This window comes from Acanthaster planci, linkage group LG01 (assembly GCF_054643075.1).
Source record: "Acanthaster planci isolate LZ-2023a linkage group LG01, COTS_SCS, whole genome shotgun sequence".
In the NCBI taxonomy this organism is placed as follows: domain Eukaryota; kingdom Metazoa; phylum Echinodermata; class Asteroidea; order Valvatida; family Acanthasteridae; genus Acanthaster; species Acanthaster planci.
The window spans coordinates 27832841-27846044 of NC_141777.1; the positions used below are offsets into that span (position 1 = coordinate 27832841).

General features: G+C 40.4%; 1 protein-coding gene across 2 annotated transcripts in view; it reads left to right on the plus strand.

Moving 5' to 3' along the window:
• Positions 1-4018: 4018 nt before the first annotated feature.
• Positions 4019-13204, plus strand: part of snap25 (synaptosome associated protein 25) — a 101684-nt gene continuing 92498 nt past the window's right edge. For both annotated transcript variants that reach the window (XM_022227542.2, XM_022227543.2), the window contains exons 1-2: positions 4019-4173; positions 8938-9064. In XM_022227542.2, coding sequence (XP_022083234.1) covers positions 8996-9064 — 69 coding nt within the window. In that variant the 5' untranslated portion in view covers positions 4019-4173; positions 8938-8995. The remainder of the gene's footprint in view (positions 4174-8937; positions 9065-13204) is intronic.

Genomic DNA, 13204 nt, shown 5'->3' on the forward strand with positions numbered 1-13204 from the left:
CAGAATCGGCTATTCTCTACTACTCGTAAGACGCTCAGACTGTGTACATCCCTTTCAGTTATGATGATTGGAGCTTCAAAATAGAAATAATTAGGCCTAGCACTTCCTCTCGATGTTTTCACCACTTCAACTATATGTCAATGTAGAAGAAGTGACAGTTTTGCCTGGAGATGGTTATGTTGTAGTCTGAGATTTCACACTAAGGAGCTTGGGCGAGGGTCTCAGGTTTTCAAGCCGATGGGAGAAAGGCAGTGTTGTAACGAGTCACTAAATTTGGTGACTCAGGTCGAGTCATTTTAACATTGTGATTTGAGTCGAGTCATTGGGTCAAGAAGTCGAGTCGAGTGACATTGTGTAGTTGAGTCATGTACCAAGCTCAAGTCAATTTGAGTCACAAATTTTTGAACAAAGTACAATAAAACACAACTATACATGTAAGTCATTTTTTGGCATTTTTATTTTCATTTAGACATACTGAAAATAAATCGGGGTGACAGGTATCAACGCTTTTCATTTTTTTTGGAGACTCGAGTGTTATAAGCTTGTACTCGAGTCTCCATGAGAGATTAATTTGGTGGCAGAGATTCGAGTCAAGTCATTTACCTGTCGAGACTTGAATCGAGTCAGGTCACCAAAACATGTGATTCGAGTCATTACAACTTTGGAGAAAGGGCTCCCGAGTCTAGATAATGAAGTTCTTGCGGTGACAGTCTGCAGATGAAGCAGCCATCACAAACAGGAGATCCTACACTTTGACCAGATGGATGTGTCGCGACTGTTGTATCAAACGTGAGAGGTTAACAATCCACAGTGGCGTATAGCCACCGCACATGCCCCCCCCCCATTCCCCGTGCCCCAGGTTCCCCCCTCTAAAAACGGATGAATGGGTATTGAACAAGGCTAATAAAAACTTGCCCCCCCCAAAAAAAAAACACCACTGAAAGCTGGTACCCCTCCCCATAAGTTACTGGTACCCCCCACACTGATAACACGTCAATGACAATCTGCCGTCGAGTCTATACCAAAGTTCAATTGTTATTTCTGCAGTTTGATTTCCAGGAGGTCAAAACCTCATTTAGGGACATCATCGGCCCTAGTCCAGCTCTTCATTCATTCACTCTTTTTTTACAACGCAGTTATTGCATTGTATATTACCTGCAGACCTTTCTCCTGTTGCTCTCCAATTTTACTCATTGCACTCGCGTCTCAAACTTTCTTGCAAGGCGATTCCCCATGTGCGAAAAAGTTGTGAACCCGACGAATGGGGAACTTTAATTTTTAATCTGAATTTTGAGTACTTCCATCCTTAGGTACACTGTCCATTCATTCTGTCAAATATCACAAATTCGTCAAGCCGCACGGCAATGCCTGAAATTGTAGTGTGCGCGCGTCGTTGTTGGAACGACATTGCCCACCACGAGATCTTGAAAACGATTGGATCCCATCGGATTGCCCACAATGCTGGCGTTTCCCATGCTGTTGTAATGGTTACATTGTCGGACCATGTAAAAGACGATACTTTGTTGATATAGTATTTCATGTCAAAAACGTACAGAATTCCATCGTCCTTTTCGCCAAGGGTCGTTGATTTCTACCTGTTGTGGGACACGAGAAACCGGATGTGCATCAGCCTTATTTGAAGTTTTATGAGGTGCTTGTTTCATGACACACGATCAAGGTGGTGGTCGACGAAGCGAAGTTGACGAGGGATGTCGGGGAGGAGTGGTCTGCAGAACTAGTTATCACGCCCGAGGTTCGAAGGATCTGGACCCAAACAGCGCAGATTAGCAACTTGAAGAAGAGGACGGGCCGAGACCGGCGGAGTTCTGGATCATGGTTTTGGCCCACGACGTACCCGTATTCCCATTTTCCCTCCTTATTACACACTTTCTGGCAGAGCAAAATCAGTTCGTGTGGGTCATGTCTGCACGTCACCTAGGCTTATCATTCCTATACCATTCTCTAATAATGTCCAGCTGATCTGCATTTAATTGGACGGTCTTCCGCAAACTCGTGGCGGAGTTTTCTGGCACAGGGTTGACGGACCCTTCGATCAGGAGACCGTGACACTGATGCGAAACCCAGCATGGATGAACGTACAGTGTCTTCTCAAATAGTTCATTATGAAAACCGCTTTTACAAGGGATGTCAAGAGATTTACAAGCGTATCCCCTTCGATTGTTACTCTTTAAAATGAACAAGGACCATTTTTTTGGACGTTTTCTTAACTTCATCCCTAAATGCAGGATCACACCTGGCCTTTTTTTACATTGGTTAAATCTTGCAGCAGTTACATGCATCGCGAAGGCCTCCATGTACTAGGTAGGCTCTTATGCTTTTATTTCTTTTCATAGACCCAAGTTTGTTAATCGTTCCATTTCAAAAAGAGGGTCCCTGCTCTGAATTATCCAAAAATTGGTCATGGACTTTATTTTTGCATTTAATCTCTGACTCATTCATTTCACTGTTATACAAGGCAACCATTACTTACGTTGTTCGTCAGTCACTTGACGACGAAAACCATTGTGTCACAAGACAGGACGGTTGAAGAGTTTTTCGACCGCCGCAGGCAACATTGGGAGCAAGAGGATCGCTGCAGCTAACCAAGTCTGTTCTGCAGTTGCACTGTTGACCTTGCAATTTCAAGGCATCTTCGGGAAAAAGAAGGGGCGCACATTACATGATCGAGCAGTTTGTTCTTGGCAAGCTAAGATCCGGGAAAAGTGCCTTCGGTGTTCCTTTGGCTAAGTTCTTGGTATCAAGGGTATGGCTCAAGTGTTCGTAGCTAGTTGGCAAGCACTTCTTATATGGACACTACGAAGATGATGTCGACCTTGTAGTAAAGTTCCTTTGATCTTGACATTATGGAAATCGGTTAATTAGCCCAAATTTTGGAAGATCCTATACGACATTGTGTTTAAAATGACTTTCGCAGATTTTGCTCGTCAGTCCCACCGCACAATTTTTGGCAAGGCCCAAAACGCATTTGCCCAGTTACTCGGTGTTGCCCATCCGTTGTAAGATTGACTGAGCAGATCATGGTGTGTCAAATTTGCACCCATGAGAAAGGAGGTACGGCCAGTCACGTTACACGGACGTTAGGCGTCAACTGCCGAAAGTGGCCAGGAAACTGAGAGAGGACAGAGACACGCGCTCATTCGAAGTTGTCAAAAAAGGTATCGCTTTACCTGCCATTGTGCACAGTGTGTTTACGGTACGGTGATGTCCATAGGCCTATAAGTTTGCAGCGCGCTTGATAAGGGCAGATCCACCTTATTTTCGGGGGCAGGGGGAACATTTTTTTGGGGGGGGGAGGAGCAATTTTGAAATATCTTTATGCCCTTTTTAGGAGATGTTAAACTTTAGGACTCACGCTTCTGGAAGGCTTGAGGGCAATGGTTTACCTTAATCAATCCCAGATTTAAAAAAACATTTCCGGGCGTTATCTTTCCATATCTGCTTGTCAGCTCCCAGCACGTGGCCATTGGACCCCTGGCACCAGACACTAGTTCACAGCGGCTTGTACATGTATAGTTAGACCTCGGAGGGAGGATCAAACTTTTAACCCTCTCCCGGTTAATGATAAGCAGTTGCCCAAAGAGCAAAAGGTAAGGACAACATCCCCCTTTTTCTCAACCCTTTCCCACAAATAAACAAAAAAAGAAAAGAAAATCTCCCTGCGTCCCAAAATTTCACCCCTCCCTGCCCATGTCTCCCAAAATCTGCACAATTTAAAATTCACTTTTTCTGGCGTACGAATATAGCAAATAAAGTTTCTCAGCACTTTGTCTGCAACCTTTCCTCTGTCCTTTCTCTTCTCGGCGTTAATTGGAAATTTATGTTGCAGCTTCAGACCTTATTCTGTTGAAATACGTTTTGGAAACTGAGCTGCTTATGCATTACGAATACGTTCACCAAAATAAAAAGTTGCCGTCTGCTGTGGAATCAGAAAAAGGGCCAACGTTTGCCATTGGGTACATTTCAGCCATTTTGCTCCCATTGTCCAATCAGCAAGACTCTCCCTTGAGGTGGAAGGCACACAAATGACGTCATTGTCCTCCATTTTCTACACTTCCGTAAACTGCCATCGCCCATTTGATGCAACGAGGAGTCTGCAAATTTTTTTCTGTTGACCAGCGTAGTTCTGCATTGATTCGTTACTAGATAGAGCAGGTATGTTGTGTAGATCCCCTTTTCTACAAATAGTTGATTAGAACATTAACTGTTAATGAAAAGAAGTAAAGGAAGTATTTATTCGTCACCGGCACCTGATCACGATCGCGTAGCACATCGTCAGCTGGTCAAGTCATGTATCATTTCGACCAAAACAAAACGGAGTCACACACTCACACAAGTCACAGTCATACCGACATGTACATGTGTACCTCTGTATTGCAATACATTTTGCATTTACATGCCCAATTGCATATTGCGTAGTATTTTCATGTGTCTGTTGCTTCAATTCTGCTGTGTGTTGACATTGTACATGTGTGCAGTTAGGCCTAAGTGTGAAGTGAGATGTTGTAACTTGTACTTGTACCTGGGCCCAGGCCTATCATAATCATGTATGTAGGCCAAGGGATTCTATCAATTTCTGCATATTGGGAGAATTCTTCTAATCTAGAGAAAAAGAAACCTGATGAATTGTCTCATTTGAAGTGGTCTCCTTATTGGGAGAGCATTCTACCTCCATGGAAAGAGGGGTCTGGGGTTGAATGTAGGCATAGTACGTGTAGGTGTACACAGATATGTAGGCCTACATGTACATCATTTGTACATGTACTTGCATGCCTGCCAGGTCTATGAGAGATGACAATCAGTGTAGTACCAACAGTTAAATTCCTTCATTAGAAACCTGGTTTGCTTTGCAATATACCAATTTTGCAGTTAAGCTGTACATTTATTGTTTGAAATAATGGCCTAATAGTACCCGTCAGCCCTACAAGCATCAAGGTCAGGAGAGGGTGAGAGACTTCAGGCACCTGCAGATTTTACCTTGTAAAGCTGTACCAAGTTTATCAAGCTATCACTAATTAATTATTCGTTAGGTGGATACATGATTATTTGATCTTTGCACAATCAGTAAATCTTACTGCATGATTTGTTGACAATCCCACCATCAGCCAGTTGCCTTTTCTTATTTAAAGTTGTGAAAGATTGTTTCAGAAAAGGACATCAAGTTGGAGATTCATACAAAATCGACCAATTTTGTCAAGCAACCAGGCAGTATGTCCAGTTCAGCTGATTACTCCCAATATACATACAATACCCACACATTTAATTAAATGCATAGTGTTCAGAGGTGTACTTATTTTCCTTATTGTTGGTTTTTTAAACATGTGGAATTGGTTCTTATTGGTTCTATATAAGCCTGACATCAAATTTATACAACTTTATATCATGTAATTACCAGTAAAGGGCCTATGGGAAATTTAAATGTCCTACCAATGCTTCACTTTTTGTTCTCACTGGTTGTCATAAGCGTAAGTGTCTCTGATTACTAACTGAAAAATTTCATTAGAAAACCAATTTCTGATTGGTTGAGATGAGCTGATTAGGGAATAAGAATATTGAAGATAGCAGCCAGACCATGCACACATGCATCCACATGGTGATATTGTCAACCTGCTTGGTAGAGTGTCTCTAATTGGTTACTGGGAAGTCATTAGCAAGCCAATCTCGGATTGGTCGAAAAAGCAGATTAGGGAGTAATTAGGGTGTCAAGTTGACCTTGCATTTATGTTGAATGACATAAGGTAAGAAAGGGCATTTTTCTCCCAATTTATGTTTCCATATGTAACCCAAATAAGGTCATGACAATCAAGGAACATTGCCCGAGTAATGCTCTTCTTCAGGGCAGACCTTTATTTCTAAAAGTAGCTAAAAACAGGGGGATCCCGAAATTGACAATCTTCATCGTTTTTTTCATCATGAGTACATGTATGTACATGTAATTATGTTGTATACTTTGAGTAAGTAGTGTAAGTGGAATCCCCTTTTGGCTTATCATTTTTATGTGACACTTTGTGACATTTCCCTTGACTTTGTAGTGTTGCCTCCTTGTTAAAAGACTTTAAATTCATTCAGTTACTGTTAAATGCTAGGCCGTACTTAAGGAATTCTAAGTCATTATTCCATGTGGCTTGGAGCTATTTTACTATTAGTTTACACTGGATCCTAATGCCATGTGTTTTTAATCGTGCCTATGAGATAAATGATCGTATGATGCAAATTCCACTGTTTCAATGAAATCTTCCTGTGAGGTAACTATATCTCTTGAAAATATTGTAATGGTAGTTTCAGACCTTGAGACTGGGTATTTTTTGAAAAATCTGAAATTGTTAGTCACCAATCTCTTGTTTCCACCCAACAATGATCACACCGTTTGTGTTTATCACATTGTGCATGTGTCGGGCCTCTGCAAATGGTCATACTGACATGTGGAGCAAGCTTGGCCATTGGCCCGGTCTCATAACACCTCAAATAATCCTCAAAGTCGAGTAAAATGTGGTCAGAAGTCTGTAGTGAATTCTTGCAACGGGTGTTTTTTAGCCGTGATGCAGTTCTGCTCAGACTTTTTCAGAGATAGTGATATTGTATTGAATTCAATTCGGGCGTTTCACAAAAGTGCACCTCCAAGAGTTTGCAACGCGTTGACCAATCGCAGTACGCGAAATTTGTCGACCCAATGCGCATTTGGAAAGGGTCGACAACTTTCGAGCATTGTGATTGGCCAACATATGGCAAACTCTTGGAGGTGCACTAATGTGATTTGCCTGTATTGACTGGGCAGGGCACTGCATTGCAGCACAGTAGTATAAATACCATGAATGCATGTACATGTAGCATCACTTCAACTCATTCACTGTGCAGAGCTACATGTACATGTACAAGATGCCTTGTGTTCAACAGCCTTCATTAGCAGCCATTTTCAGGTTCAACTTGTGTCTGGTGTTTGCGCCGGTAACTGTTCCCCGTGGAAAGACACATTTGTTAGTTTGCATATTCAAGGTAAAAAAAAAAATAAATTATGGAAGTTTCTACGTGTCAAGAAGCAGAGACAATGCAGACTCGAATTTTGTGAGGGACAACCATTTTCTATATTAATTATATAAGTCAAACTTCTAAAACTAGTGACCCTGGCTGAAATTCCTTTTTCAGAAATTTTCTTAAAATGAAATTTGTACAACAAATTTGTATGTGTGGGCCTGACATGAGGGCTGGTTGAAAAGAGTCAGGGCAGGTTAAAAAGAGTCGTAGGAAATGTACATGGAGTGTAGAGGAGTGTAGAGTGTAATAAATCCAAATCTGAACCTAAGAAGCATAGCAGTTGGATTGGCCAATTTGTGGTTGGAACTGAGCCCATCTGGAGCTAGTGTTGCAGGCCAGCTCATCCTCACTACTTCCAGCAATTTATTTCCTGGTCCAAACTACTGTTTGAACGTCAGTGGATTTCTCTACCATTTTCAAAAGTGAATTGCTGAAAAATTTCTTTTTTGGCTTGACCTAATTATAGGAAAGAAAATTGTGAATCGTTTCATACAGGTAGATGCTCTGTGCAACACTATTGGTTTGTAAATAGCCTGTTTGTCAGTCAACCAAAGCTGTGTTCCCAGCAGATTTTCTGGCAAAAACTACCGTGACTGAGCAGCAGATGGCAAAATTAAGTTCTGTAGGAATTGTTAAAATGTTACAGTGCACTTGTCAGTGTTCTCACCAGGTTTGTGCTGAGGGGTGGGGGGAAGCCACCACAAAAGTGGGGGGGGGAGAATGTTGAAATGACACCTATTCAAACATCCTGATTATTAAATAATATTAAACCCGTAGAAGGTGTCTTTATTGTTGTCAATTTTTGTAACCTTTTTATTATAAAAAAAAATGGAAGAAAGTTTTATAAAGACGATTAGCCAAAAATTGAATGAGGAAATCTTCATTTTTTTTACAAGAGTAAGAAATAATATTAAAATTGTCACAAAATTAATTATGAAAGTGAACAAGCGTGTTCATTTACATGCAACGACTGCAAGTTGCATCCAAATCCACAACTCACTACCGTAGTTTTGTAGACTTGTGTGTAATTTAAAACTGCAGCCAAATAATTCAGACACAGCTGTACTTGGCATGCACATGGGACCGAAGTGTGAAATGAGTCAAGTCATGGCCTCCAGCCAGCATATACTGGTGGCATGCCTACACTGCTACTGCTCGGAGTGGCCGTGTGCCTGACTGCTGTACAGGCCAGGCTGATGTGACATGACATTATCATTAAACGAAGAAATAAACAAGGAAATGAAATACATGAAACGAACAGTCCTCCGTTTGAACTCTTTATCAGTATGTGGCATAAAGTTCTTAAGCTGGGGCGGGGTCATCTTAAGTGTGGTGGAGAAATCACACCGTGATGCAGTGAGCCCAATTTCGCTGCAAGCATAGTGGGCCCACCATGCCTTGGTATAGCTGGCGAGAGCGCTTGCACTTGTGGTAACTTAAATGGCCACAAGTGATTGCAGAAGATGGGAACAGCACCAGGCGTTCAAGCTTCCGCAACTCCATTTGTTTTTATTGATGTGTATGAGCATGCATCACTATGCACATTTCCATCAAGGCAGTTTTGTCTCTTGCTTCATGAATATTTTGCCGAATTGAATCAGGACGATGAGAAACAAATCTGAGTTTTGTACCAGTAAAATCAGTTTGGGCAGTGGTGGACAAATTGTGGAAGTTTCTGTCACGTAAATTACATGTTACATGGACTTCTAAAACAGTAGTGAGGACATTGGAGTAGGTCTGTTTGGGGACATGCCATTCTGAAAGAACATTCTGGAAAATCTATTTGCCACACAAAGTTGGAAAAGTAGAAAAATTGTCTGGCATTTGTATTCATATGAGATGTGTATCAAGGTACTTAACAATTAATCTTTCTTTTTGGCTCACCAGTCTGAATTGAAGATTCATTTACTGACATTGTGTGTAGCAAGCAGTAGAAGGAGTCACCATGGATGATAACAACATGAGATCAGAGCTGGAGGAGATGCAAATGAGAGCTGATCAGGTCACTGATGAGGTATGTACAAGCACCAAACTCCCCTCCTTTGAGTTCTAGATTCATTACCTTGTTTGGGTGGATTCCTCGTTTTTGTTGATTCATTACCTCGTCTGTGAGTGTTAATAAGATTGGTTAGCTTTTGACACATCAGTGCATACATCCATCAGTTAACAAGATGGACTCATCAGTTGGTGTGGGTGAACGACCTTCCACGGGTGTTCATCGGTGTTTTCCTTAACCTTGCATGGGTATAAGTATTTTTTATCTATAGCAGAAACTTAGACCCAAGCAAAAATGAGTTTTTGATCAAGGGCTGCTTTTTGGAATTGCTTGTTCGTGTGTGAATCAATGCCACTTAATACCTAGAAGTACTTAAACAACACCAAAGGAATGATGTTGTTGAACAGGATGATCCTTAATTTTTCATTACTTGAAGCCTTTGTATTCTCAGCAGACGTACATGTACATGTAGTTCTCCCTGCAGTTAAAGTTGGAAAAGCAGGTGTAACAAGTGCTATATGAACATGCACATATCTCCTCAGTCTTACTGAGCATAAGAAAGTTTGAAATCCTAGCTGTTCAGGAACGACGGCTAGCTGTGCCCTGTGCCTGGGACTACAGGTTTCTAAGCTGACAAAAAAAGGGAAGGGGAATGAGGATTGAGGAAGAGTCCTGAAGATTTGGATGGCAAAGCCTCTTATGAATTATATGGCATAAACTTTCACTTATGTCTGGAGTATTTAAAATGGATGTGAACCACTGTCACCGTTGTTCTCCCCCTAACCATGCAATAGACATTAGTAAAATTGCAATGGAGATGTTGGATACACTGGCAATGAAGAGATCCAATCAATTTGTCCAACAGAAAAAAAGAGAAAGACAATTTTCCCCTTAAAACATCAGCTACCTCAGGCAGCAATAAGATATATGGTTATAATCACATTTACATTTTGTGTGATGGGAAACTACCCCTAAATTTAATACCATGGAAGAATGTGCCTTCAGTGTATATCTCAGAGTGGCCCTGGACATGTACGTGTATCTGCCTCGACAGGGCCATTTACATTGTAAGCTTAGAATGTGGCTAATATTTGGGTGTAACTATCCTCAGGTTTGATAAAGTATAGGTTCACATCATATCCCATTATCTCTTATGAAATGTGATTTTTATTATTACCATTGAAGAATATACTTTGTAAGTATAAAGGATCACATGTTGACCAGCATTCTGAAGCAGAAGAAACAGATGTCGAGTAAGACGATAGTCAATAAAGAGATCATATGATCAGCCACTGTTTTCCACTTTTGAGACCTTTTTGTTACATGAAGAGTGTGCATCTCACATGTGGATATTTGTGTCAATTATTTTGTTTTCTCACTTAAAAGTGTTTTTTGGAAGAGTTATTTTGATGAGTCCATTATTAGTGAATTTTTATCTCAGATACTGCTACTCATTTTATATGCAAAAAATGTAGTCAAATTACATAGTATACATTCTTCAGTATTTACAAACATACCCAGTAGCTAGCTGTTCCTTAAATTCTCCAAAATTCCGCACCTGCTTTTGCAGTGCTACATTCAGCACTATGCAAAATGTTCGGTCGATCTTTGGATATGGACGAACTGAGTAGAAAACGAAATGGATTCCCCCCTCCTATTTTGTTCCTGCGAGTGTTGTCAAAGCAGTAACAAGTGACATCAATTGGTCACTGACAAGACATGTACAGTACATGCAGAGGAACGATGTATTGAAATGGGCAGGATTATACACGTACGTACGTGTATGTTTCACTTGTGTATGTAGCAGCAATATTACAGTACGCACCAAACTGATGTACCTGTACAGGTACCTCTGCCGGAAGCTATTTATAACATCAGGCCTTGTTCGGAAAATTTGAAGATCTAGTTCCCCATACAAATCTCAAATGAGGCGGCATAGGCATTCTTTTAAAAATGAGCTTACCAGTCAACATCTGTACCAGGACTGTTAGGATTCACTTTAGTTTGGGGGACAGAAGCTAATAATACTGTGAGGTAATTCTCCCGATGACAGCTCATTTAGAAATAATCAATTAGCCTGCTTGAAATCTGGCGGTTGTCAATACACGTATCATCCTTGAGCTGAGAATCCTCTGATGGCTGATGCTATAACTGTATAAATGTCGGGCATTATCGTTGCACAAGGTTGTTATAGTTATTGATGTTGGGAACAGGTGAAAGACTGGTATGGATAGTGTGTCTACCTACATGTATGAGCTCAAAAACTAATTGGTCTACATGACATAATTAGCAATGCAACTTAAATGTTCTCTGTGTATTTTTGCATTCCATCTACATGTATACTTACAGCAGTTATTGTGTGCATTGTAGCCATTGGCCTTGAATTCTTGATTGTATGCAATGAAATGCCAGAAATAGTGGACAGTACAGTAGCACTTATGTACCAATACTTGTAAATGTACAGGTAGTTTACTTTTATCTGACACTACACGTACCGGTACATGGTACCGTACATACATGTACATACACTGTACATGTGTATTGTGCACAGTTTAGGATTGCCAAATGCCATGAGATTTTATGGCAAGGAACATTACATATACGGTAAATGGTTGTGATACAAATATACCTCAGTAGAGTCCCCTAACATGGCACACTTTGATGTTCACTTGTATTTCCTCACACAGCGTTGCCAAACCTTTCTTTAAAAAATTTGAAATTCATTTGGTTATAAACTGGCACTATATACCTTCATGATACATGGTGTTGAACCATAGTGAACAATTTCAGTTGCATGAAATTTCGTTCTCAGAAATCTCACATAAATATGGTATTTACAAAATCATTTGTTGATAAATTCTTGTAAATCATTGCTACTTCCACTCAACAACGGATCCACAAGTTTGTTAGAAAATTCTTTTCCTATTTTGGGGCACATTTTAAAAGAGTTCAATTCGCACATTGGAAAAACATCGGAAAATTCAGTAAAAATAAAATGTCATCCAAACTTGGTAGCAGGTTTTGTAAACTCGAGATTTATGAATCAGAATAATAAAAGAAATTGATCGTGAAATCTGAGCTTGAAATATTGCTCTGTTAAAATACAAGAGGCAAAAAATGAAAGTGCGCCACATTAGGGTACTGTACGTCAGCAATATACACATGCACTGCAGTCTATCTACCAAATTACATTGTAAGCTTAAGTAGTGCAATACATGTACAGTGAAATGCTCTTAAATCCCTACAGGGACAGGGAAATGGATGTACTGTGCAGTACATGTACATGCATTTTGTCCTGACTGTTCAGATCAATCACATGCATGTACCTGTACATGTATTGCAGCTTAACTAACCCTCCTCAATCCTTCACCTGTTGGAGGACTAAGGAGGGTTAGGGTTAATGAACAACTCTTGAGCCTTGTCCACTGTACATATACCTGTGTAACACTGTGGTGGTGGTGCCAGTACACGTACATACATGTACATACATGTACCAGTACATTAAGTTTCACTAGCCCTTTGTACATGTGTATTCTACAATGTGGAGTTGCAGGAGAGGTGCTCAATTAATTTATGCAATGACCTATAATAATGAAAAAAGCATGTGCCCATGAAATGAAATGAAGCAAATTTAATGCACCGATAGTGTGAAATTTTTCTGTAGATGTGGAATTGTGATTCACGTTATGAGCATGTATCCTTGAGTAAGTGTGATGAGTTGTGGGGCCAGGCCTAGACCTAAAGCTTAAAGAATTTCACCAGCTTACCGGACATCTTTTACATGTAGCTGAGTAACTTTAGCTGAGTTTTTCAACTTTGATATTTCAACTGTCACAGTGGAGTCTTGCTGTCAGTGTTAAAACTTAAAAGTGAACTTAATGGAGGATTCAAAACTGTGTTAATAATAAACAACACCTACATGTACAATCAATTTTGCAATGTCTGTTTTATTCATCTTTGCAGATAGGAAAAAGGACAGTTACTAACAGGTGGGTATTTCTTGGTCCACCGGGCAAGTTAAAGAATGCATTTTAATAGCCCAGAGCAGTTTTACTGTAATATGTGCACTGGGGAGACGGTGCTAAGGTCATGGCCTGTGTAGGGCCCACTTGAGCAACTTTTGGGGTGTTACATGTAACAGTTCTATTGGCACAAATC